General features: G+C 44.3%; 1 protein-coding gene across 1 annotated transcript in view; it reads right to left on the bottom strand.

Moving 5' to 3' along the window:
- POU6F2 (POU class 6 homeobox 2) overlaps positions 1 to 27,844 on the bottom strand; it is a 658,684-nt gene that overhangs the window by 311,595 nt on the left and 319,245 nt on the right. Inside the window, exon 4 of the mRNA XM_087892428.1 lies at positions 15,692 to 15,920. Within this exon, the coding sequence (XP_087748554.1) occupies positions 15,692 to 15,920 (229 nt within the window). The remainder of the gene's footprint in view (positions 1 to 15,691; positions 15,921 to 27,844) is intronic.

The following is a 27,844-nucleotide window of genomic DNA, read 5'->3' on the forward strand; positions in this document are numbered from 1 at the left end:
AATATTGTGATAATTAAATGTAAGCATTTTTTAACTTCTAAACATATACAGACAAAATGGTGTGTATCATGTCTTGATGGATAAAATGTAAAAACATTTTTCTGTGACAGACTTCACCCTATGCAACAGTTCTCACCCCAAGATTTGGCTGGAACCTCTCATGACACATTTTCAGAAGGTTGTCAAAGCATATTTTTTGTTTTTTGTATAGCTTTGTATAATTGTTATTAAAATTCAACTTAGTACCAACGTTTGACTATTTTTAATTGCTTTAAAATTTATATTTTTGGGTATTTATTTTTATTGCAATCCACTGCATGTTGAATCTTGGTTATGATACTGGGAATATAATTTAATCAATTAAACTCCTCCAACAAAGAGAAATGTTAACATTGTAGTTTCTTAGAGCAAATTTACCTTTTAACATTTAATTTCCATATCTAATATCCTGAACCTGCCACTTAAGACTTATGTCATATAGTGCTATCAGAATATTTTAGTGGGAAAATATACTATTTTTCGCTAAAATATAATCATCTTCCCATTGCTTTCATCTATGATATCAATGTGGTATAGAGACCAAGCTATTGAGATAGGAGAAGGGAAGGGTGCAGCGGTGAAATGCACTTACCTTTGCTACCAGTTCAGGAGTGTGAGCATGCGTGCCTCTTCTGCACATGCTCAGAGGGTCAAAAACGGGACATAATGACATCTTGGCAGGTGGGTGGAGCCTCCCACTGCCGGTGCTCCCAGTTTGTGCGAGCCAGATAGAACTGGGCAGATTTCACTGCTGGAAGGGTGCAATTCAAATCAAGCCATTGAAGTTTACTAAGGATTCTCTGTCTTTCAACCTTTACTGAGATCTTATTCAAGAAGGGTTTATATACTGCTTTGAGCTCCTGAGCAAATAATGGGATACAGGGTATAAAATGCATGTATATATTTATATGTGTAAGTATATGAAATGAAGTAAAGTAACTTGTTAGATTAAATCTTTTTATTTTTCTGGTCCAAATTCTAAATGTTTGAATAATCTGTATTGGGCTACTTCTAGCTATTGACTTTATATTACATTTTTAGTTATATAATTAAATGCATGAAAAGTGATGCAGTATTTAGTTATATCCATAGAAATCTAAATCAGAAACATTACTGAGTAGCCTATTGTCTACAGACAATTTACTATTGTCATTATTGTTCTTGTTCCTGTTTGATAATACTAGTACATGCAAAAGTACCTGAAAATAAACTATTCCTTTAAGTAAAATATCATTTTGATTATTACTGACATTGGTGCTCATTAAAAAACAGTTTTTCTGTAGGGCCTGAAAGCTACTTCATGTAAATGGACAGTAAATATAAATGAATAGGACTGCATAACTTTAGTTAAAAAGTGGGTTTCGAGGGGAGAACTCTGGGTTTTAGATCAGTAAGCCATTGTGGTAGAACTTGTTTTATTATTTTCTCTTTTTACATATCAAGTCTACAAAAAGAATGAAAGCATCTCATATAGCTTTTAGGTATCTTTTCCAATTAGGATTGCATGAGGTTTATCAATTGCATTAAATTTATTTTGTTTTGCTTATTTATAAAGAGGCCAATTATATGGATAAGTATCAGTCTGAAGATTATAATACTCATCTTCCAGCTCCTATTTCTCATAACAGTAAATGCATTACATTAATTCACACAGACACATATAGGCATAAAACAAACATCTTTTCAGGAAAATAAACTTCAAATTTTTCTTCCAGCACTGTGCATTTCTCTAATGATGAGAAAAGATATCTGATTCCTACTGACTTCAGGAACCAAAGATACATAAATGTATTGGTGTCAAAAAACATTCAGTGTTGGAATAGGGACCCCCCACTTCTCATATTTAAACTTTTAGATGATAGAAAATTTCTCCTAAAACTTACTACTTTAGAAGTAGAAATATCACTTAAGCTGTTTTACATCTCTAGTAATGCCTCAAAATTTGCTGGCTTAAGTCTGACATAATAGACTTCAAATATCTTAATAATATAAAATTATTATCAATTCCTTTTCTTCCATTCAATTAATCAATTAAACCAGAGAATAAGCATGCAGATGCTATATGGAAGGCTTTCTATGATATGTCTTATATATCTGCCATAGTAGTGAGACCCAATCTGGTATAGTAGTTAGGGTGCTAGTCTAGGAACCAGGAGACTCTGAGTTCCAATCTCCCAGATAGGCATGCAAGCTGGCTGGGTGACTTTGGGCCAATCAACTTTCTCAGCCCAACCCATCTAACAGGGTTGTTTTTGTGGGAAAAATAGAAGAAGGAAGGAATATTAGATATGATCACTGCCTTGAGTTACTTATAAAATAACAAAGGCAGGATAAAAATCTAAAAAATAAAATAAAATCGTAGTGGCTTGATTGTTGATGTGCAACTTCTCACCATCCTGTTTTCCAGTGCAAACTAGTTTTATTTGGCAGGAGTATAAATAATTTAACATGGGAGAAACACTGAAAAGCCCATTTCCATGGATACAGCAAAACTGTACATGTGTGAATCCCTCCAGTGAGCTGGAACCTGTACCCTATAAATATAATGCTTAAATAGACCTTGTTTATGGTGACATTTAGAATATGGGGGGAGGGGTCCGGCCCAGCTGTTAGTGGGGCCACGGAGGGTGTGGATTCCGGGGGTAAGGGGGACATTAGAGTCCATTCTGTCGAGGGCTTTTCTATCAATGTGTTGAGTGGGAGGGGCAGATATGGCGGGAGCAGGGGGCCGCATCATGTGGTGGGGGTGCGCACTTGCTATCATCGAGCGGTGGTGCGCCCCGGTCCCCATAGCCCTTCTCGTATCCCAGGCTGTTCAGACTCTCAGGGCCCAAGCCTTCGGCTGCTGTTGTGCAATGCCAGGTCCGTGGTAAATAAAGCTCCCCTCATTTGCGATCTTATTCAGGAGGGGGGAGTGGACCTGGCAGGTATTACGGAGACCTGGTTGGGCCATGGGGGGGGTTCCCCTCGTGGATATGTGCCCACCAGGTTTCCGAGCATTCCATCAACCGAGAGCTCAGGGCAGGGGTGGGGGGGGGGGTGGCGGTTATTATAAAGGAAAGTCTTGATCCGAGGGAGACCACTGTTCCACAGATAGCCGGATGTGAGTCCCTTTTTGTGAGGTGGGGTCGTGGAGTACAGATGGGCTTGTTGATCACATACCTGGCTCCCTGCCACGTGGCAACGGCCCTGCTTGAGCTGCTCAACGTCATAGCTGAAGTGGCAGTTGGCACCCCCAGACTTCTAGTCATGGGGGATTTCAACCTGCCATCTGTCGGCGAAATCTCTGAGGTGGCTCGGGAGTTCATGGCTTCCATGACGGCCATGGACCTTACTCAGTTAATTCATGACCCCACTCACACGGGTGGACACACTCTGGACTTAGTTTTTGTCTCTGGTCAGTGGTCGAGTAGCCTTGATACAGGGGATATAGTCATCGAACCCTTGTCATGGTCTGACCACTCGCTCCTTCGACTGGACTTTCTAACCGCTGCACCCCGCTGCAGGGAGGCGGGACCGACCAGGTGGTTCCGCCCCAGGCGCCTGATGGACCCTGATAGGTTCCAGATGGAGCATGGGCCATTTCCTGAGACTCTGGCTCATGACTCGGCTGAGGACCTGGTGGCCGCCTGGGATAGTGCGGCTGCCGGGGCCTTGGACTGTGTCGTGCCTTTGCGGCCTCTGACCCGGCACCGAACTCACCTAGCTCCTTGGTTCTCCGAGGAGCTTAGGGAGATGAAGCGCCGGAAAAGACGCCTGGAGAGTAGTTGGAGGACCAGCCGCTCCGAATCCGACCGAACACTGGTGAGGTCTCATATTAAGACCTACCTAGTGGCGATAAAAGCGGCGAAATCTAGCTATTTTGCCGCTCTTATCGCGTCATCAGATAATCACCCAGCCGCCCTGTTTAGGGTGACCCGCTCCCTCCTCCATCTGGAAGCGCGGGATGACCCCTTGCAGGGCCGAGCTGAGGACTTTGTGCAGTATCTGTATGACAAAATCGCTCAGATTCGGGAAGGGCTGGCCTCTGACTGGGTATGTCCGGACGGGATGACTGAGGCAGGTCTTGAGAGTGTTATCTGGGAGGAGTTCGATCCTGTGGCTCCCGAGGACATGGACAGGGTCCTGGGATGGCTGAACGCGACCACATGTTTATTGGACCCGTGTCCCTCCTGGTTGGTACTGGCTTCCCGGGAGGTGACAGGAGGCTGGTCCAGAAGATTGTTAACGCTTCTTTGAGTGAGGGGGTCCTGCCGGCCGCTTTGAAAGAAGCGGTTGTGAGGCCCCTCCTCAAGAAGCCCTCTCTGGATCCGGCTGTTTTGGCTAACTATCGTCCAGTCTCCAACCTTCGCTTCGTTGCAAAGGTTGTTGAGAGTGTGGTAGCGCAACAGCTTCCACGGTACCTGGATGAAACTGTCTATCTAGACCTGCTCCAGTCCGGCTTCCGGCCTGGGCACAGCACGGAAACGGCATTGGTCGTGTTGGTGGACGATCTCTGGAGGGCTCGGGATAGGAGTTGCTCCTCTATCCTGGTCCTGTTAGACCTCTCAGCGGCTTTTGATACCGTCGACCATGGTATCATGTTGCACCGGTTGGCGGGGTTGGGGGTGGGGGGCACCGTTCTGCGGTGGTTCTCCTCCTACCTCTCTGACCGGTCGCAATCTGTGTTGATGGGGGGGCAGCGGTCGACCCCGAGGCACCTTGCTTGTGGGGTGCCACAAGGGTTGGTCCTCTCGCCCCTTCTGTTCAACATTTATGTAAAGCCGCTGGGTGAGATCATCCGTGGCTTCGGGGTGGAGTTCCATCAGTACGCTGATGACACCCAGCTGTACATCTCCACCCCAGGCCACCCCAACGATGCCCTTGAAGTGATGTCCCAGTGCCTGGAGGCCGTGCGGGCCTGGATGGGGAGAAACAGGCTCCGACTCAACCCCTCCAAGACCGAGTGGCTGTGGCTTCCAGCGTCCCGATATAGCCAGCTGACACCATCGCTGGCTATTGGGGGTGAATCACTCGCCCCCACGGAGAGGGCTCGCAACTTGGACGTCCTCCTGGACGCACGGCTGTCTCTAGAAGATCATTTGACGGCCGTGGCCAGGGGGGCTTTTTATCAGGTTCGCCTGATACGCCAGTTGCACCCCTTTCTAGATCGGGACTCCCTACGCACAGTCACTCAGGCACTCGTCACTTCCCGCCTGGACTACTGCAACGCTCTCTACATGGGGCTCCCCTGGGGTGCACCCGGAGGCTCCAGCTGGTCCAGAATGCGGCCGCGTGGGGGATTATGGGGGCAACGAGGCGCTCCCATGTGACACCTCTCCTGCGCGAGCTGCACTGGCTCCTGGTGGTCTTCCGGGTGCGCTTCAAGGTGTTGGTGACCACCTTTAAAGCGCTCCATGGCTTAGGGCCGGGTACTTACGAGACCGCCTTCTGCCACCAATAGCCTCCCACCGGCCAGTACGCTCACACAGAGTGGGCCTCCTCAGGGTGCTGTCCGCCAGACAATGTCGGCTGGCGACCCCCAGGGGGAGAGCCTTCTCTGTGACGGCGCCCACCCTCTGGAACAACCTTCCCCCAGAGTTACGTATAATAACAGACCTCCGGATTTTTCGTCGGGCCCTGAAAACCTATTTATTTCAACTAGCTGGGCCGGCTTGAGCTAAATTTTAAATTGATTTTAAATTGGGTTGTTTTAAATTACGGCCAAAATATTTAATTATTTTAATACTGTTTTTTAAATTTTGTATGCTTTGTTTTTACTTAGGCTGTGCACCGCCCTGAGGGCGGTATAGAAATTTAATTAATAAATAAATAATAAATAAATAAATATATTACTCAGTGATTTATGAAGATTCTAATCTTTGTTTCTTTGATATATTTCATGTAAGATGCAGATTTAATGGCACGTTTCTGGTCCGGACAATGGATGGCAATAAAAGGAAAATCAAGATAGGGTTCACTTTGTCCCTATAATTAAAAAAATGTGATTTGGAGGGAGGTCACAGAGTTGTGGACTTGACAGGAGCTCTTTTATAACACATTTTTAAAAATAGGAGAGGAGAGGAGAGGAGAGGAGAGGAGAGGAGAGGAGAGGAGAGGAGAGAAGAGAAGAGAAGAGAAGAGAAGAGAAGAGAAGAGAAGAGAAGAGAAGAGAAGAGAAGAGAAGAGAAGAGAAGCGAAGCGAAGCTGGAAGGTACCTTGGAGTTCTTCTAGTGTAGCCCCCTGCTCAAGCCATTTCAAATAAGTGACTGTCTAGTCTCTTCTTAAAAGCCTCCAGTGATGGAGCGCCCACGATTTTTGAAGGCTACTGTTAGGAGGTTTCTCCTTAATTCCAGGTTGCTTCTCTCTTTGATTAGTTTCCAACCATTGTTTCTTGTCCTGCCCTTTGGTGCTTTGGAAAATAATTTGAACTTCTCTTCTTTGGTAGAGAGGCAGCCTCTCAAATACTGGAATATTGCTATCATGTCACCCCTTATTCTTCTTTTCTTTAGAATAGCCAGACCCAAAACCTGTAGCCATTCTTCATATGGTTTAGTCTCCAGGCCTTTGATCATCTTAGTTTTTCTTCTCTGAACTTTTTCCAAAGTCTCATCATCTTTTCGTAGTATGGTGACCAATATTGGTATTCCAGGTATGTTCTTCTCTGATCAGTGGTTGAATGATCTTGGTAGAGGGGACCTAGACATTAAACCCTTGTCATGGACAGATCATTCGCTCCTTCACTTGGACTTTCCAGCTGCTTCCCCCCACCACAGGGAGACAGAACCGACCAGATGGTTCCATCCCAGGCACTTGATGGACCCTGAAAGGTTCCTGACAGAGCTTGGGCCATTTCCTGAGACTCTGACACACAACTCGACCAAAGAACTGGTGGCCGCCTGGGAGAGTGTGGCTGCTGGGGCTTTGGACCGCGTCGTGCCTTTGCGGCCTCTAACCCGATGCCGATCTCAATTGGCTCCTCGGTTCTCCGAGGAGCTGAGAGAGATGACGCGTCGGAAAAGATGCCTAGAGAGCATTTGGAGGACTAGTCAATCCGATTCTGACCGGACACAGGTGAGGTCTTATATCAAGACCTACATAGTGGCGATAAAAGTGGCAAAATCTAACCATTTTTCCAGTCTTATCGCATCTGCAGAGAACTGCCCAGCCACTCTGTTTAGGGTGACCCACTCCCTTCTTGGGGGGGGGGTGCGGGAAGATCCCTTGCAGGGTTGATCTGAGGATTTTATGCAATTCCTGCATGATAAAGTCACTCAGATTCGGGAAGGCTTGGACTCCGACTGGATGAGTCCGGGGGAGGAGATGAGGGTAGGTCTTGAGAATGCTATCTGGGAGGAGTTTGATCCTGTGGATCCCAAGGATGTGGACAGGGTTCTGGGTAAGATTAGTGCTGCCACGTGTTTATTGGACCCGTGTCCCTCCTGGTTGGTACTGGCCTCCTGGGAGGTTACACGAGGCTGGCTCCAGGGGATTATAAGTGCTTCCTTGAGTGAGGGTGGCTTTCCCGCCACCTTGAAAGAGGCGGTGGTGAGGCCTCTCCTCAAGAAGCCTTCCCTGGACCCGGCTGAATTAGCTAACTACCATCCAGTCTCCAACCTTCGTTTTGTGGCAAAGGTTGTTGAGAGTGTGGTGGCACGACAGCTTCCCCGGCACCTGGATGAAGCTATCTATCTGGACCCATACCAGTCGGGTTTCAGGCAGGGGTACAGCACAGAAACGGCATTGGTCGTGTTGGTGGATGATCTCTGGAGGGCTCGGGACAGGGGTTGCTCCTCTGTCCTGGTCCTATTAGGTTTCTCAGCGGCTTTTGATACCATCGACTATGGTATCATGCTGCAACGGTTAAGGGGGTTAGGAATAGGGGGCACCGTACTACGGTGGTTCTCCTCCTTCCTCTCCGACCGTTCACAGTTTGTGTTGGCAGGGGGGCAGAAGTCGACCTCGAGGCGCCTCGCATGGGGAGTGCCGCAAGGGTCCATTCTCTCGCCCCTTCTGTTCAACATTTATGTGAAGCCACTGGGTGAGATCATCCATGGTTTTGGGGTGAGAGTCCATCAGTACACTGATGACACTCAGCTGTACATCTCTACCCCAGACTACCCCAACGATGCCCTTGATGTGATGTCTTGCTGCCTGGAGGCCGTGCGGGTCTAGATGGGGAGAAATAGGCTCAGACTCAACCCTTCCAAGACCGAGTGGCTGTGGCTGCCGGCGTCCCGATATAGTCAGCTGGTGCCATCGCTGACTATTGGGGGTGAATCTTTGCCCCCCACAGAGAGGACTCGCAATCTGGATGTCCCCCTGGATGCACGGCTGTCTTTAGAAGAGCATATGATGGCCGTGGTCAGGGGGGCTTTTTATCACGTTCGTCTGATTCGTCAGTTGCAGCCCTTTCTGGACCGGGATGCCTTGCGCACGGTCACTCACGCCCTTGTCACCTCCCGGCTGGACTATTGTAATGCTCTCTACATGGGGCTCCCCTTGAAGAGCACTCGGAGGCTCCAGCTGGTCCAGAATGCAGCTGCGCGGGTGGTTATGGGCACAACCCGTTGTGCCCACGTGACACCCCTCCTGCGCAAGCTGCACTGGCTCCCAGTGGTTTTCTGGGTGCGATTCAAGGTGTTGGTCATCACCTTTAAAGTGCTCCATGGCATAGGACCCGGGTACCTTCGAGACCGACTTCTGCCACAAACAGCCTCCCACCAGCCAGTTCGTTCCCACAGAGAGAACTCAGGGTCCATCTGCCAAGTTACGTTGGCTGGCGACACTCAGGGGGAGGGCCTTCTCTGTGGGAGCCCCTGCCCTGTGGAATGAACTGCCCCCGGAAATGCGTAGGATCTCCGACCTCCGTGTATTTCGCTGTGCCCTCAAGACCCTGCTGTTCTGCCAAGCCAAGCTATCAATTGAATGATTTTTAAATTGAGTTTTAAATTTTGGGGGTTTTAAATTTCAGCCGAATTATGTAATAATTTTAATTATTTTTAACTGATGTTTGTCTTTGTGTTTTTTAATAGGCTGTACACCACCCTGAGTCCTTCGGGAGAAGGGCGGTATAGAAATAAAATTATTTATTTATTTTATTTATTCTTATTAGGATTTTGTAAAGCAACACTAATACTTCACATGATCTTGATTATATACCTCTGTTTATGCAACCCAGGATTGTATTAGCTTTTTTGGTTGCTGCTACACACTACTGGCTCATATTCAAGTGATCATCCACTACGACTCCAAGGTTCCTCTCACAGTTACTGTTTTTGAGCCAGGTTTCACCTAATCTGTACTTATACAGTTGATTTTTCTTGCCTAAACATAAAGCTTTGCTTTTCTCCACATTAAATTTCATTTTGTTGGATGGGGCCCATTGTTTAAGTTTGTCAAGATCTTTTTGGATCCTGAGTTTGTCTTTGGGGTGTTGGCTATTCCTGCCAGTTTAGTATCATCTGCAAATTTGATGAGTTCTCCTTCTATTCCTTCATCTAAGTCATTTATAAAGATATTGAAGAGTGCTGGGCCTAAAGCAGAGCCTTGTGGTACCCCACTCTTCTCTCCATATGGACTCCATGCGGACTACATTAAGTACTATTCATTGTATATTGTTTGTCAACCAGCTACAAATCCATCTGGTGGTGATATTGTCTATTCCATATTTTTCTAGCTTACCAAGAAATAGATTGTGGTCTATTTTGTCAAATGCCTTACTGAAATCTAAGTATATCATGTCCACAGCATTTCAACTGGAAATACGGCAGTGTTTTTATCTTCCAGGATGAAAACCATGCTTCAAAAAATATTCCCAGAGGAAACAACAGAAAAGAAGCTATGGGAAGGGGGAAAATACCTTTTGGAATCAGATGGTGAGAAACAGGGGCTTACTACTGGGTCTGAGAGACTGTTGACCTTCTAAAATGAGTGTTGCCAAACTTTTTTGATTATTTCCATATGTATCTCAAGTATATCTTGCCTTTCTATTCTAGTGACTACTGAAGAAATTATCGTAGATAATCTGCCTTCATCGATTATTCTCCATTTGTAATTATTATTTATTTTATTTGTCAAACACATATAAGATAACAGATATAAGTATAAACATGATTATAAATATAGGATAAGGATACGAATAAATCGGGACAGTAGGACAGGGACAGTAGGCACACTGGTGCACTTATGCACGCCCCTTACAGACCTATTAGCAATGGGGTGAGGTCAACAGTAGACAGTCTAAGGTTAAAGTTATGGGGGTTTGGGGAAGTAACCACAGAATCAGGTAGTGCATTCTGGGCATTGACCACTCTGTTGCTGAAGTTGTATTTTCTGCAATCGAGTTTGGAGCGGTTTACCTTAAGTTTGTATCTATTGTGTGCTCATGTATTATTGTGGTTGAAGCTGAAGTAGTCATTGACCGTTAGAACATTGTAGCAGATAATTTTATATACTACGCTTAGGTCAGGCCGAAGGTGGCATAGTTCTAAATTGTCTAATCCCAAAATTTCAAGCCTGGTGGCATAAGGTATTCTGTTGTGAGCAGAGGAGTGGAGTATTCTTCTCGTGAAATACCTCTGGACTCACTCAGTTGTATTAATGTCCGATATACAGTGCAAGTTTCAGGCAGATGAGCTGTATTCAAGAATTGGTCTAGCAAAGGTTTTGTATGTCCTAGTTTGCAGTACAATATTTCCAGAGAAAAAGCTTCACAAGATTAGGTTAACAACTCTTAATGCCTTTTTGGCAATGTTGTTGCAGTGAGCTCTGGCACTTAGATCATTTGAGATGAGTACTCCAAGTTTCTTGACAGAATGAGGGTCATCTACGAGGTCATATCTGTCCAGCTTGTATTTGATGTTCTGTTTTTGTTTTTTGCCAATGTGTAAGACAGAGCATTTTTTGGTTGATATTTGGAGTTTCCAATTGTTTGACCATTCTGATGCATAGTCAAGGTCTCTTTGTAGAGTAGCAGCATTGCGGTGGTGTTGAATAGTTTTACATCATCAGTGAACAGAACGCACTTGCTTATAATATGATTGCAAAGGTCATTTATGTAAAGTATAAAGAGTGTTGGTCCTATAACACTGCCTTGGGGAACACCGCTGTTAAGAGGTACAGGGTTTGATAGGGCGCTCGCTATTTTGACTACTTGTTGCCTGTTTGAAAGGAATGCAGCTATCCACTTATGCAGGGATCTGGAAATGCCACAAGATTTGAATTTTAAAAGTAGTTTGTTGTGTACCACTAAATCAAAGGCTTTGGTCTATGTAAAGTCTATGTAAAGTCTATGTAAATTGCGTCTATTGCTTTACCCTGGTTGAGTTGTGTAGTCCATATGTTTTTGCAATGTAAGAATTGCAGATTACAGGACAAATTTTTCCTAAAACCAAATTGCTTGTTAGAGAGTAGGTTGTTTGTCTCTAAGTGGAGGGTAATTAAATGGAAGATGATGATCCCTCCACCCAAACATAACATGAACTTCACTTCCTTATTAGTTATAGTAGATGAAAAGATTTTAAAAGACTGCTCCATTTTTATTTCCCCCATCAACCAAAGTAGGCAGGCAGTGTTCATACCTCCTGACTTGGAACATACACCAGCACTTAGAGAATATTTTGCCATGTTCCTGCTTTATCATTCCCTTGATACAAAGAGATATTTCAACTTTCTAGAAAAAGTATAAGATCATAGTGTATATTGTAGAGTCAATGTAATTTGGAGAAAAATTCTTATTCTTACTATGAATACATTTGAAATGGTTTTCCATTATGGACATTTCCATTAATCATAGTATTTGACATTCAGGAATTTATTCCATTGATTCCTAAATTACCATGGAGTGGCTGAACAAATCTTACTTACTTCATTGTTAATAATAATAACATGGGCCTCCCCTGCAACACTTCCCTAAATGAAGATTGCCCAGAAGCACCATTTGGTTCCAAATACTTTTTTTTTAGCCAAAATGTTGCACAGGCAAAGAATCCAATTAAGTAAAGTAGAATGAATTCATGATGAAAATATATATAATCTTATGTATATTTATAATATAATACCTGCAGTAAATACAAGCTGGAACATAAAGAAATCAAGAGTTGTACTTTTAAAATGCCTATGTGCTCATTAAGATTTCATCATCCACCTACACTAAAAAGCCTCTTCCATTTTCTTTCATCATGACCCTTTTCCTCCATTCTTTTTTTAATCTGCAATTCCCTACTTTACATGCACTCTCAAATTTTAAACAAGCAAAATTTGTGCATTAGTATGTCTTTTTCATTTATGATTTATGAATGACAGGTTTTTCTGTGCAGCGTAATGGTATGAGAGGAAGACATTATTTTAAACATTAAACATTTGCAACTATGATAAGAAAGGTCTATTGACATTAAAGTTTAAAATCTGCCCAAGGTAGAGGCGAACTAACAGGTGAGGGCATCATGCATGCAATTGGTAGACAGTTCAGAACATTACTTGTCTTCCTTTCTCAATCTTTGGCAACCGTTTAGTTTTGATGCATCAAACAATCCATCAAATTATCAAAGCAACTGCAATTTAATGAGTTAAAAAGTATTTAGATTGCTAGTCAGAGCAGTCACTTAATAAAAGTCCCACTTGATTTGTGAGAAAGTTTTGCCTGTTTTTAAGTCAGCAAAATATGCAAATACAAAAAATACAAAATGGAAAGTTTCAAGGTGGATCTAATTCTTTCACACATGCTTCAACATTTTTCCATTACATATTCTTCTAGATTGTGTTTTGGAATACATAGCTATAGAGCATGCATTAGGAAATAGAAAATATGAAGTTGAATAATAACTGAAAATGTGTCAAAATGAATCTTATGTCCTGTATTATAGTATAGATTGGTAATTACAATTCCTGTTCTTATTTCCTCAGTGGTAAAAAGAATATGCCAAGAAAGAAGACTAAGGAGGAAAGTTTCCTCTTAATGACTTTTATGCCAAAAATAATACAATAATCAACATCTGTTTTTTCTTTATAAGAGTCATTTTTTAAATACTGAATTTTCACATTTCAATGATGCATCATTGAAAGGACTTGTTATAACAGTTTTATATTTATGGTGTAATATCTATCACCTGTCTATTACATTTATAAGCAGCTCAACTCAGGGTACAAAATTAAAAGCAGAATACCTAAAAGATAGAACAACAAGGAGGCAGTAAACTGGTATGTAAGAAGTTTGAGAGTAAAAAAATCCTCCAAGGCTTATATTTTTAACCCAGTCAGAATTAATTGGCCCATTTGGAAGATGGAGGGATAGTATTCAATATATTCAAGAGAATACTATTTTTAGTAAAAACAAAGAAAACAAGAGAAGGAAGAGGAAGAGAAAGGAAAAGAATGAACACAAGAAATTTATCTGGGAATGACATAAAACATGTTTGTTGCAGCTTCTAACCAAGGCTTTATTTTTCCAATGCAAGAAACCTTCATGGTAAAGAGAAAGGCAAACTGACTTGAAGAAAAGAGGTAATTTAAAGTCAAAATTCAGAGTTTCATGCTCTGCAGATTATCCCCACAGTATCCTGGATGGTTACTAATTCTAACTGTAGAATTCTTATCATATTTGGTTTCATTATATTACTGTCACTATCCTCAATATCTAACCCAACATTGTTTCCAGGAATAGCTTACAGATATTGATGGGAGCTCATAGACAGGAGAACATGAAGATGTTGCCTTCCCATTATCTCTATCTTTTGATACCTAAGAAATATAATTTCTCTAACAAATGCTTCTCTGTTGGAAGTATCTTCTATGTTTTTAAATTCTACTTAAAATTCTGCTATAAGATTACTTAAACCAGTAGACATTATATGGCAATTCATTATAATTATATAAATCAATTGCATATTATTCCTATTGTCTTTTATCAGCCTTAATCAATTTCAGTGGAAGGCTAATGAAATCTTAAGTGTCACTTGATGACCCATTGGTGGTCCTGACTGCAACAATTACATTGTTTATGGGTGTAATGACAGAAAAGCGACTGGGGATTGCTTTTCTAACAAAAATATTTTGATCTAAACTCTGCCTGTACTTTACACAACAGTTATAATAAGCATTACCATTTTATAAATTTTTAACAGACTCTTATTTTCAAATTCATCTGTTTGAAGACAGATCATTTCTTGCATTATTAACATGACAGAATCATTATGGATTTAGAAATAGAGTATAAATGCATATTGTACTATATGAGCCATACATAATAATATTGAATCATCACTGAATATTCCTGCTGTATGTTATACTTCTTCATTAAGTGTAATATGCATTAGAAGAAATTTGCATGTCTAAATTAACCAATCATAGTGCCTTGATACCAATCATTGTATTATATTTATTAACTTTTAAAAATCTGCACCACAATTTCCTTGCATCATCATCTGATTATAAAATAAATTTATAACAAATAACATCATTCCACAGATTAATGCAGTATCTCTTCAATCTACCCTGAACATTTTCACCAATGTCAGCCTTCGTTGGTGTGCTTCCAGTTGCAACTACCAGTATCCATATCTATAACGATGCTATATTTGACCCTAACCCTAATCCAGGGGTGGGTTCTACTTACCTTTACTACCAGTTTGTAATGGGATCGCGCGTGAGCGATCGGTTCGCTCACACAAGCACCTTGCTTCTGCGCATGCACAGAAACTTCTGTGCATGCGCAGATCGCTGATGATGACATCTGGGGAGGTGGGCGGGGCCTCCCGCTGGTTTTACTACCGGTTCTTGCGAACCGGTCCGAACCGGGGGCAACTCATCACTGCCCTAACCTCAATATCAGGTTGAGAAGTCTGTACTATTACAAGTATTACATGTATCTTCAAACACAGAAAAAATGAAACCATGGATAGAGGAAAATACGAGAGAAGGAATCAGAAAACTGAAAGTGCTGGCAATTTTCTTTGTAATAACCCTCGTTGTGGAATATTGTCTCTCCTTGCTGTAATTCCATAAAGAAATCAAAGTTTTTTCCCCCCAAATATACTTCAGATTTGAGACTAGGCCATAAACCTAGCTTGTTGGCAGAACTAGAAAATTATAGCTATAGGCAGATAGCATAATGATGCTGGCTGTCTAGAAGGAGAAAGGAAATCTGGCAAGGGCATATCATCCACAGGAGATAGAATTGCTGCCATAATGGGCAAACAATCAGACAAAAGCCTATTCCTGGCTTAGTTCTTGCATGACACATTCCTTGAATCTACACAATGAAATATTAAACTTTCCTAATAAAATAAAAAGCATTTGGAAGAAAGCCTGATTGTGGATATTTCTACATAAGTAGACAAGGGAATCTACTGAGAACTTGCACAGGTTAGCACATTATGTAGCACATGCTTTCTTCAAACTAGATTTCATATTTCCATAATTCTGGCTATTTCAGTCATTGCAAAAGATGACAAAGGTTGAAGTTCATACATAAGTATATACAGAAGAACCAAATCAGGCATGAATTTTACCATCAAGGTTTTTAAAAGTATAAACTATATCAAAGAGATAACCATTAAGGAACAAGCATGTGAATCTGCATCAAGGAATGTAACTTTTCAAAATATGGTTTTGCATTTACAGATGTTGTTATATAGTAATAAATCAATATGATGAAGATCCAATAATTTTTTACCTTGTAGATTTTGCAGTGGCAATGTCATGATGCCTCCTGCTGCAGCTGCTGCTACAAGCCCTTGAATGTTGGTGAGGTTAGCAGTAGGTAAAGTCAGGACAAGACCTTGCTGACCACCCAACTGTCCAGCCATGTTGAAGGGTATCAGAATAGGTTGATTCAGTGCTGGAGGGGCTCCTGGCATCACTCCAGTTACAGCTGAGGCTAACTGCTGAGCTGTCAACAATGGCTGCAACAAAACATAGTGGTCACAGATTATCATATAACAAAATAGACATATAGCAAGTGGGAAGCAATTATTTCACTGGACTCACAGATTCTTCCAATGCGTTTGATCTTGTGACTCATTTAAGATACCCTGTCCAAAGATGAGACATAACATTAAACTAATCAATATTTTTAAAAGTGTAACTGTTTCAAAAATTGTCCCCAATTAACCAGGCTGGTTATCAAGACTGCTGAAATACAAATGGAAAAAGGCATCTTAAAGGGTTAAATTCTATTCATTATGTTAAAAAAAATTAAATATACTTCTTGATTAATTAATTATGCAACTTGGTGGAAATGTAACTGATAAAACATAATTTAAAAGTTTAAAATGTATAAAAATATAAATTATTATTTAATTATGTTGCAACCTTAGTTGGAGCCATGGCAGCACAGTGGTTAGAATGCAGTATTGCAGGCTAATTCTGCTTACTGTCAGGAATTCAATACTGATTGGCTCAAGTTTGACTCAGCCTTCATCCTTCCAAGGTTGGTAAAATGAGAACCCAGATTGTTGGAAGAAATGTGCTGACTCTGTAAACCACTTAGAGAGAGCTGAAAATCACTGTGAAGCAGTATATAGGTCTTAAGTGCTATTGTAAGGTGACCAGATTTTAACATTGGTAAAGCGGGACACCCACCATTTTGTGGGCGTGGCTTGGAGGTCATGTGACCGGGTGGCCATGGCTATGTGTATAGAAAAAAGTCATTTCTGACAGGTCCTCGCACTTTTGACTGGTCCTCACACTTATGACCATCCTCACATTTATGCCCGTGCAGCATTCTTAACAACCATGTCACTCATTTCACAACTGCTTCTCTTCACCATGGTGATAAGATAGGGCAAAAAATGTAAAATGTGAGGACAGTCGTAAGTTTGAGGACTGGTCAAAAGTGCGAGGACCAGTCAAAAATAACTTTTTCAGCCCTCTGAGTAGTCCATATGCATAAAAGGATACAGCAATAGAGAGGGATGAAGGAAGGGAAGGGAAATTAGAGTAGGAGTGAGGGTAAGAGAGGGAGGAAGAGAGGAGGAGAAGGAGAAAGGAAGAGGAAGAGAGGGAGGAGAAGAAGGGGGGAAGAGAAAGTAAGAAGGAAAGAAAAGAGAGAGGTGGTAGGTTTGAGGAGAAAGATTGCTGTACAAAAAAAAAAAGATGAAAGGGAAGAAAGCCAACCCCAAACAAATATAAAGATATTAAGATAAAGAATGAATTGTTAAACTTTAAAGAATAAAAGAGAACAAATATGAATAAATAACAATAATTAGAAACACACATACAAACATACAATGTATTTTCTTTGAACAGAATATTTGGCTGGTTCACAAATTTAAACAGTGTTTAGTTATTTCAATTAAATTTACAATTTCTATATTTCCTTTTTGCCATATTTATTCCTCATCTATTTTTTTTTAAAAAAAACAATATTACCCTTCATCCTCATCTCTAATCTTAATCAAATTCAATTTTTCCCTTCTATTCTATATTATACCCCTTCGCATTGTCATCTATTTTTATATCCATCCTCACATTGGTTAATTATGTAATTATGTAATACAGTTGTTTAAAGAAATTCAACATTTTAATATAAATCAATTAGTTATATAACTATCTTTTTTGTATATTAATCAATATGAACATGAATATTCCAATTATTTCCATGCAATCCAATTTCTTACAAATCAATTAATTATATTTACCAATAATAATAAACCAAATAACTTCCCCCATATATTCCTCCAAACCACAACTTAACCATTCCTGCTTTCAACACAATATACAATTAATAGTATCTCAATTATTACAATTCCCTAGTTAAATAGAGCTTTTTTTCTTTTGTGTTTTAAAATCTTGAACTCTCCTCTTTTGCCCTAAATTTCCCATTGTTTGCAGTTTTGTACCTACCTTTTTTGGTGAGGAAAAAGAAAAAGAAATCTCTCTCTGCCTCATTTTGCCATGTTGCAGCAAAGACCCTTCTTTACTTTCAGTTTCGCTTTTTCAGCATAGTTAGGGGGAAAAAAATCTCCAGCACTCTGCAGCTAGCAACTACAGAGCCCTGAGCAAAACAGCTGAGAGCAAATCAGCTGAGAGTGGGGAAGCCGATCTAATCAACTTGTGCTAATTAACCTATGCTGAAGCTTTAAGGGGCTGTTTTTTCTATTTTTGCAGGCATCAGTCTACTCATTTGTTTTCTTTTAACACTGATCAGTTGTAGGGTGGCCCTTTGAAGCCCCGTGGCAAGAGTTTAAACAGTTTTTTTCCCTCTAGCCATCAGCTGGGACTCAGGAGGCAGCCGGGAGCAACCCACCACTGCGGCGTGCATTCTTTCCAAAAATCGGGACTTTTTTAAAACGCCGCGGGACGCGGGACAAATTGTTCAAAAGCAGGACTGTCCCACCAAAAGCGGGACATCTGGTCACTTTATGCTATTGCAATTGCTATTAAATTCAGCAATGTTTATAGGAGCACCCATCACCCCTCCAAGCAATCAGATTTATCCAGTGGTGAGATTCAGCTGGTTCGGGAGAACCGGTAGTTAAATTGCTGGCTGGCTCCAACCCTCCCCGCCCTGCCCCTTTCAGGAGTCCCCACGCGCCCCATTTTGGCTCCCAGGTAAGTGCAGGGAGGCCTCCTAGGCCCAAAATGGGGCACGAGGAGAATATGGTGTGTCCCCGGTGGCCCGTTTTCACTCCCAGTAGGTTTCAAGGAGGCCTCTTAGGCCCCAAATGAGGTGCCGGGAATGCAGCGTACCCCCTATTGCCCATTTTCGTTCCTAGTAGGCTTCAGGGAGGCCTACTAAACCCAAAATGGGGCACTGGGGGTGCAGTGTGCCCCCTCGCGGCCTGTTTTCATTTCAGGAGGCTGCAGGGAGGGCTAATAGGCCCAAAACGGGGCGCTGGAGGCAGCATATCCCCCCATGGCCCATTTTTGCTCGGGGGTATGTGTGCAGGAGGCTGAGTGCTGCCTGTCACATCCCCTGTCCACGCCCACCATGTCCACGGCCACCCAGCCGGTCATTAGGGCAGATAACCGGTTGTTAAATTATATGAATCCCACCACTGAATTTTTCCATACAATGTATATTTATGTGTAGTTATGTTAGGGCTAGCTGGATGCAAGGACAGTAATTGTACCAAAGGGTTTAAATAGAATTAAATGCAAAAATTGGAAACTCTTAAACACATTCTTCACTTTCTGGAATGCTTTTCCAATTCACTACCTTTCCAGAAACCCCACGTGAAAGAAGAAAAATAAAATCCTCTGTTAATACAGTTAGTCCTCAACTTACATTTGTGTTGCTAAGCAAGGTAGTTGTTAAGTGAGTTTTATCCCATTTTACAACCTTTCTGTTCAGTGAATCATTGCACTTGTTAAATTAGTAACACAGTTGTTAAGTTGATTGTTTCCCCACTGACTTTGCTTATTAAAAAGTCACAAAAGCTGATCACATGACCCTGGGACACTGCAACCATCAAAAATATGAGTCAGTTGCCAAGCATCTGAATGTTGATCAACTGACCATGGGGATGTTCTACGGCTCTGAAAAACAATCATAAGTCACTTTTTTCAGGCTGTTGTAACTTTGAATGGTCACTAAATGAACTGTTGTAAGTTGAGGAATACCTTGTATTTGCAAATGCAACCATTGTTAAGCTTACAGCTAACAGTGCATTAAACAACTCTCCTTTTGATTACAAAATACCAAATCAATTAGGAAAAATGAAACACTGGCATATTTATTCATTAATAGAAGAAACAAACCAAAAGCTAATCTGGAAAATTCTGTCTTATTCATAGATCAATACTGGTGTTAAAGACTGGGAATGTAATTGCTGGATAATCTTTTTCAATTGGGTGTAGCATAACTATGCATTCCATCAAAAATTAACAGCTACTTTTCATACATAACTCCTTAGTTTTTCTACATTTATTTCATTTTTATTTGTATACATTTATTTCATTTAAGTATTTTTCATATGAACGACACAACATAAAATATATTGACTTTTTGAACATGATGGTTAACTAAGCACAAATGTTAATTGCAATGTTTGTTCACAGGAAAAACATGATAACTTCTGTTTGGAAACACTAATGCAAACACTTTCCCCTAATTGATAGCAGGGAAAGAAATTAAAAATCATAATTAAGCAGATGAAACCAATTTCTACTTTGGCTTTAAAAGCTGCACTCAACTTTTCTTTGAGATGAATAATTTACAGCAGACAATGTATTTTCTAAATTCAAAATAATGCTTTATTGTTGTTTTCTGAAATCTTACCATCTTCTACCATATCTTATTATGATTATACCAACTCAAACTGACCCAATAAACTGATCACAATATTCCCAATATTTCCTGAACAGTGTTTGTCTCCCCATTTTTTTCTTGAGATAAAACTAGGTGACATACAATATCTAATTATTTTCTTAAAAATAAAGTTGAGTCCCCAACCAATAAACATTTCTACACTATAAAGATTTAACTTCCCAGTCTACAAAAAATCCTATTACTAACTATTCAATTGATTAAAAAAAAGAATAATACAAACATCAGTAATTGAATATGGATTTTTTTCTATGTATAGTATACATCAGGGATGTCAAACTTGATTTCATTGAGGGTCACATAAGGGTTGTGGTTGACCTCGGTGGGCCGGGTGAGCATGGGTGGGGTGGGGTGGCCAGTTTGAAGTCTCTTGGAACTGGGGGCACCTATGATGGCCCAGGTGGGGATGGGGTGATCCATTGTCTCCAGTGGAAGATAATGAGACCAGGACAAATGCCAAATCCTTGTCTATCAAGCCACGCAGAGCCCCACACCCCAGATGACAGCTCAGGCTCCCTGGGCAGTAGAGGGCAAGTGCCCAGCCCAGCCCAGGTTTCTCCAAGGGGCTGCCCAGCTTCTCTGACCTCTTACTCAAGCTGTGCTCACTCTACTTGGCCACTTACTGCCGCTGTGTTCACTCTACTTGGCCAGTTGCTCATGGTGTATGCAAGAGGGCAAAGTGTGTGGATAACCCATTCTCCATTGTTGGTGGAGACAGCAGCCAGTGTGGGTAGCACTCGCCCAATCAGCTGAAGGACTGAGTCAGCCAATAATGTTAAAGCCCGCCCTTGTTGCCGGGCAGGTCCAGCTTTTGACTCAGTCCCTTCAGTTGATCGGGCGTGTGGGTTATTGGCTCTGTCTTTCTATATCTGTTTCTATTGCCTAAATTCGGATTTGTTTACTGGTTTTGAACTCGGACTGCTTGACTACATTTTCTCTTTGGTGTGCCGGCCTTTGTTAGACGTTGGATCGATTGACTACGTTTTTTTTTCTCTTGCCCCTTTCTGGACTGACTGAAATGGCCCATTTTGGATGTTGTGAGTGGTTTCTGCTCTGTTGCTGGACTCTGTTTGGTGAAGGATCGTTCCGGTTCCTGGCTATCCCCTCGGGGGGGGGGGTTTCCCCTGCGATCGGCTCATGGGGAGGCTGCTAAAACGATCCCTCTCTGCCATTTTGTCCTTCAGCTTAAAAGCTTCCCTCGGCGTGGCTGTGGCGGTCTTTTGGGTCAGTTTTTTGCCGCTCCCATCTCTGCATTAATTAAAGGCTTCCCCTTTTTCGCCGATTGCTGCCCTTTGCCTCCTGCTGTTAAATCACCAGCCGAGGGTGTCGTTTGGGGCTAGGAGGCTCCTTTCTCCGCATTGAGCTCTCCCTCCTGTCAGCGGTGGTCATTTGTTCCTTGACCGGGAAACAGCTGCACTTGCCTGCCTGCTCGCCCAGCTTCTGTCCATCAGCCTCATCGCCTTTGTTCTTGCAGTGTGTGGAGGCTCCTGTCACCTGGAATTTGCTCTCCTGACAGACCAACCTCTCACTATCTGAAGCGGCTTGCCTGGAACATTGGTAGGAGTGATTGGACCGCCATTTTGCCACCTGATTGTTGCGGTGGCGGCCATTTTGTCTGATTATTTATTGGCCCTCAAGTTTCAATCTGTGGAGTTGCCTTTTGAAAACTGACTTTCTGGACAATATTGTGGAGCGTTTGCGCCCCCTCTCCTCTACCTCTACAGTATCCTGGTGGAGTTTACGCTCCCTGGTTGTTTTTCTACTTCCAGTTTAGAGGGGCCTCTTGCGCCCCCACTGACTATTCCAACTTGATAACCACATTGCTGTGCTGCCAAGGGCTAATTGGTGGAGTTCTCACGCCCCCCCTTGTGCATAATTAAGGCCTTTTTTTCATCGCAGCTATGCCTAAAGCCCTGGCAAAATCTAAACATGGCTGTTCGGCCAGTACTGCTGCTCATGCCAGGTCTCATTCTGGCTCTCATGATAGGCCTGAGGAAACAGTGGCTGCCGCAGACTCATTACCATCGGCTGATTCTTCGGGGCCTCGCCAAAAAAGCCACAAGCACAGCGTGACTTCGAAATCTGAGAAGCGAAGAGACAAAGTCTTAACAAAGCTCTGCAAAAAGCGAGCGCTGATAGGGCTTCAAAGAGTGTGGTATCCACTCCTGTGGCTGACAACCCGCCTCTGGAGTCTCTTCCCAGACCAGATATGCTGGATCAGTTGTCCTTACGGGATTGTCCGATGACTATTTCGGCTTCTGCTTTATGGGGTTCTTCTGATCCTCCTCCTCCACCTGAGGCTTTGGTGCCGGAAGTTCTGCAACCAACCGTTTCAGTTCCTGCCACAGCGTCTCCTGCAGCGGCTGTCTCTTGTCAATTGCTCCCTGAGCAAGTTCAACTCCTTATTGAGAACGCAGTGCAGAAGTCCTTGGCCGCGCGGGAGCATTCCTGTAGCCGCCCTGAATCAGTACAGTCGGTTTCTTCTGTTTCCCCTGAACGAAGGGCTGTTGAGGATCCCCAGTCCAGGGCTCCGGATTCTCCTACGTGTTCTCACTCGAGTCAACCTTCCGTTTTGACGGATGTGGACTATGCTGACTCAGCTTTATCCGACAATGAGAACTTGCCTCTGGAACAACCGGCCTTCACTGGACTCTTTCCACAAGCCTTGTTCAAGTCTTTATTATTTAAGGCCATGAACGCTGCTTGCTTGTCTTCTCCTGCTGTAGAGCCACTCCCTGATTCCGGTACATTGGATCCCATGTTCGCCGAGCCTGCTAGGCCTATCACTTCTATCCTGACTCCTCCTCTATTTGTTGATGTGGTGAAACGGCAGTGGTCTTCCCCTGGTATGGCTCCTTCTCCATCGACGAATGATCGTAAGAACTTCCATGTTGCTGATGAACTGGATTCCCTTATTCAGGTGACATCGATCAACGCCCCTATTGCTCCCCTTTTACCCAACGCTAACGTTCCAGGTGATCCTGATGAGGGCCTTCGCCCGGATGAGCGTCATTTGGACTTGGTTCTCCAGCGGGCACATCAAAGTTCCGCCTGGGCCATCAAGGCGGTGACTACGGCATCGTTTTTTAATTGCACCACCTTGCTTTGGCTGTGCCAGCTCCAGGAGAAACTTCGTCCGGAAGACACCCGAGTCAGGCAGGACTTGAGCAAAATTGTCACAGCCTTGCAATTTTCGGCGGACTCCACTCTGAATGCCACTCACTTTGCTTCCAAGGTGCTTGCTTCCACGGTTGCTGCCCGCCGCCTAGTCTGGCTCCGCCACTGGCAGGCTGACGCTCACCATAAGTGGCGCCTGGCCTCGGTCCCTTTCGGGGGGGTCCCATCTCTTCGGTGAAGCCCTGGAGCCATTTCTCACCGAAACCAGAGACAAGAAGAAGATCCTGGCTCCTGTATATTGTAGGGGAGACTCCCGATTTGCTCCGTATTCCTCTCGTTCTCATTTCCAAGGTGCTGATGGCGCAGGGTCGGCTTCCTTCTCTTCCCCAGGCCATACAGTAGGTTCAACAGGCAGCGGGGCTCACAAGATAGGTCCTTGCAAGGAAAACCCTTTGTGTCTAGGTGGCCCTTTCGAGGGGGAGAAGGTCGTTCCTACCAGCGCCATCACTGATTGCATTGCGACTCCTCCCGTTGGTGGCAGATTAGCTCTCTTTGTCGCCGCTTGGGAGAAGTCTACTTCTGATAAGTGGGTCCTGGCTACATTAAGATCAGGGTTGGCCATTGAATTTCTTTCCCCTCCCCCGAGCACCTTTGTTTGTTGTCCAATTTCTCGTAATCCTGAGAAGAGAGCATGTATAGACGCAGCGGTACAGCATCTTCTTTACATCAGGGCTATCCAACCTGTTCTGCCCGAACAAATTGGGTTGGGTTTCTATTCCCGGGTTTTTCTAGTCCCTAAGTCCTCGGGCAGGTGGAGACCCATTCTGGACCTAAAACGGTTAAATTGGTATGTTGTATACCGTAAATTTAAGATGCAATCGTTGAAATCCATCCTTGACGGTGTTAGGAGGGGCGATCTCCTGTCTTCTATTGATCTAACTGAGGCTTACTTGCATATCCCCATTCTCCCTTCCCATAGAAGGTATCTGAGGTTTTGTTATGGGGGGGTTCATTATCAGTATAGGGTGTTACCCTTTGGGCTCTCGTCCGCCCCTCGTACCTTTACCAAGGTGTTGGCGGCTTTGGCTGCTTCCTTTAGGGTTCAGTCAATTAGACTTCTTTGTTACTTGGACGACATTCTGGTGTTGTCCTCTTCTAGTCACCAAGCTATTTTAGATATTAGACTCACTCTGGAGACGTTAGCTTCCCATGGTTTTTCGGTGAATCTGGAGAAGAGCAATCTCATTCCCTCCACCTCCCTGGTTCATTTAGGGGCCCTAATTGATTCTGTCCAGGGTAGAGTGTTCCTTTCTCCTGACCGCCAAGATAGTCTGCAGGAATTGGTGTCACGGATTGAGGGGTGTCGGTCCAGTTCTCCTTATATTCTTTCTCAGTTATTGGGGAAGATGATTTCGGCCATTGCCATTGTTCCCTGGGCTCAGCTCCACGCCCGGGAGCTTCAATGGTTTCTCTTACCTTTACAGAAGTCGGGCAGAGGCACGTCAACCAGGCTGATCCCTGTTCCCTTCTCAGATCCCTACGGTGGTGGCGGTCCCTGGCGATATCAGCGGGCTGTCTTTTCCTAGAACCCTGGCAGGTGGTGGTAACTTCTGACGCCAGCCTCTGAGGGTGGGGTGCCCATTGCCAAGGTCAACTGGCCCAGGGGACGTGGAGCGCAGCGGACTCTCTTCGTCCAATCAACTGGCTGGAGTTGCAAGCCGTCTTCCTAGCTCTCAGAGCCTTTCGCCATCTGGTCTCCAGGACTCATGTCCTTGTGCTGACGGACAATGTGACGGCCAAGGCGCATCTCAACAAGTTAGACGGCACCAGGTCCAAGTCCCTGTTGTCCCTGGCCATAAAACTCTGGCTCTGGGCAGAACGTCATCTCGAATCTCTCCGGGCGGAGCACATTTCCGGAGTCGCCAATGCCCAAGCAGATTGGCTGAGCCGTCAAGCGGTGGACAATGCGGAGTGGCGTCTTCATCCCAAGATTTTCAGAGACCTGGTCCATCGGTTTGGCACTCCGATTGTGGACCTGTTTGCAACGCAGATCAATGCCCAACTGCCCCGCTTCTTTGCCAGATTCCCAGATCCTCAGGCAGAAGCCATCGACGCACTTTGGGTTCCATGGCCGGAGGGTCTGTTGTACGCCTTCCCCCCGACATCCCTGCTGCCCAGGGTCATCCACAAGATTCTGGATGAATGGGCAGAGGTGATCCTCGTGGCGCCTCATTAGCCACGCAGAGCATGGTTTGCGGACTTGGTCTCCCTCTCTGTCGCTCCCTCCTGGCGCATTCCTCTCGATGCGGATGTGCTGATGCAGGGGACACTGAGCCATCTGGACCTTTCTTGGCTCAGTCTGACCGCCTGGAGATTGAGCGGCTCACCCTGATGAGTGCTCATGTCCCGAGGGATGTGATTAAAACGATCCAGGCATCGAGGCATCCCTCCATGGACCGGATCTACTCTGCAACTTGGCAGTCCTTCTACTCATGGTGTGACCGGGTGGGTGTGAATGTTTTCCAACCTTCTATTGTGGACATACTTGTCTTTCTGCAGAGGGGTCTCGCCGACGGTCTTGCACCCAACACGTTGCATTGCCAGGTGGCCACCATTTCCTCTGTCTTCTCTGGCTCAACATCCTCTGATTAGACGCTTTCTTCGGGGCGCCACGAACCTGTCACCTCCGGTTCTGCATCGTTACCCTACCTGGGACCTGCCGTTGGTTCTCGAATCCCTCACGGGCCCTCCGTATGAACCACTAAGGATGACCTCTCTTCGGTTGCTGTTGTGTAAGGTCACCTTTTTGGTGGCTGTGACCTCGGCTCACCGCATTTCGGAGGTGACGGCCTTGTCCATCCGAGCCGATCTCTGTGTGTTTCACCCAGACCGTGTTGTCCTCCGCTTGGATCCTACCTTCGTGCCGAAGGTCAACTCTGTTTTCCATCGGTCACAGGAACTTATTCTACCAAATTTCTGTCCGCGCCCATCTCATCCTCGTGAGCACCGTTGGCACACTCTGGACGTCAGGCGAGCGTTACGGATTTACATCAGGCGGACAGCGGATATCCGTAGGTCGGAAGCGTTATTTGTCTCCTTCCTTCCTGTCTCATTGGGTCTAAAGATGTCTTCTTTTACTATCGGCTGCTGGATTCGACAGACCATCGCTTCAGCTTATGACTTCCATTCTCTGCCGCGACCTTCCCACGTGACAGGCCATTCCACACGCAGCGCGGCCACGTCGGCGGCCTGGGCTACTCAAGCTCCCTTGTTGGAGATTTGCAGAGCGGCTACCTGGACCTCGCCTGCGCCGTTCATCCGGCACTATAAACTGGACAAGTTTGCTTCGGCTGAAGCCGCGTTTGGTCGTCAAGTGTTACAACGGGTTGTGGCCAATGAAGTGGTTTTGGACCAGCCTGGCCCCTCCCAGACTTTGGGACAGTGAACTGGGGTATGTCCCACACTGGCTGCTGTCTCCACACAATGAGAAGGAGCATCTCAGGTAGGACCAACGCCCCTTCCCTCTCCATTTGAGGAGACCTGGTTTTGTAACTAAAGCATCCTCAGAGATAGGTTAGAAGATCATCAGGAGAGGTCAAGAGGAGGGGACAATGGGATGGCGAAAGGGCAGCAGGCTGCTGATAGCCAAGTGCTAAGGCAGGATTTTCCTCAGACCCCCCACCTTCTCATTATAATCTCCCTCCTTCCTTCTGAAATGTAGTGGGTTCCAATGAGCCAGGCAACTCCAAGTGACTTCAGCATCTCTTTATTACATGATAAAAGCAAGTAGTAAAAGGCTAGAACAAGCTTGCTTAACCAGAAACAGACCAAGAATATATACTGTTAAGGCTGCTGCTACAGGCTGGCCACTGGGTGGAGTAATTGACCAGCAAAGCTGATTGGACCTAAAACCCCGGCCAGCTGTTGGTAGAACAAATAACCACAGGGCGGGGCCGTTGCAACCCGGAAGCACAGGCAAGCCAATCCCAAGACACAACACTCCTCCCCTCTAAGTGCTAATTGCCCCGCAGACATAGTTCTTAAGGTGTGTGGGCAACCGCCGTTCTCGGCACGACCTACGTGGCAAGATCTTTTCTGGTTGGAAAACCCAATCCAATCAATAAGTTCTTGGCCGCCCGGAACGCTGCTTCCTGCTGCGGGCCCCAAGTCCACTTGGCCTGCTTGTCCAGGAGTCTATGGAGGGGTTCCGCGACCGCCGCCTTGTGAGGTAGAAAAGCATGATAAAAGTTTAAAAGGCCAAGGAATGCTTGCAATTCTGCCTTACTCGTGGGGGCAGGTGCGTCGCAGATTGCCCGTACCTTCTCCGGTGCCGGGTGGATACCACTGGCATCAACTGTAAACCCCAGAAAGTCCACTCGCTCCACCCCCAAAAGGCATTTTTCTCGTTTAACTTTCAGCCCTGCCGCCTGAAACCTTTGC

Source organism: Pantherophis guttatus, chromosome 4, assembly GCF_059756535.1.
Source record: "Pantherophis guttatus breed Tessera chromosome 4, ASM5975653v1, whole genome shotgun sequence".
Lineage (NCBI taxonomy): Eukaryota > Metazoa > Chordata > Lepidosauria > Squamata > Colubridae > Pantherophis > Pantherophis guttatus.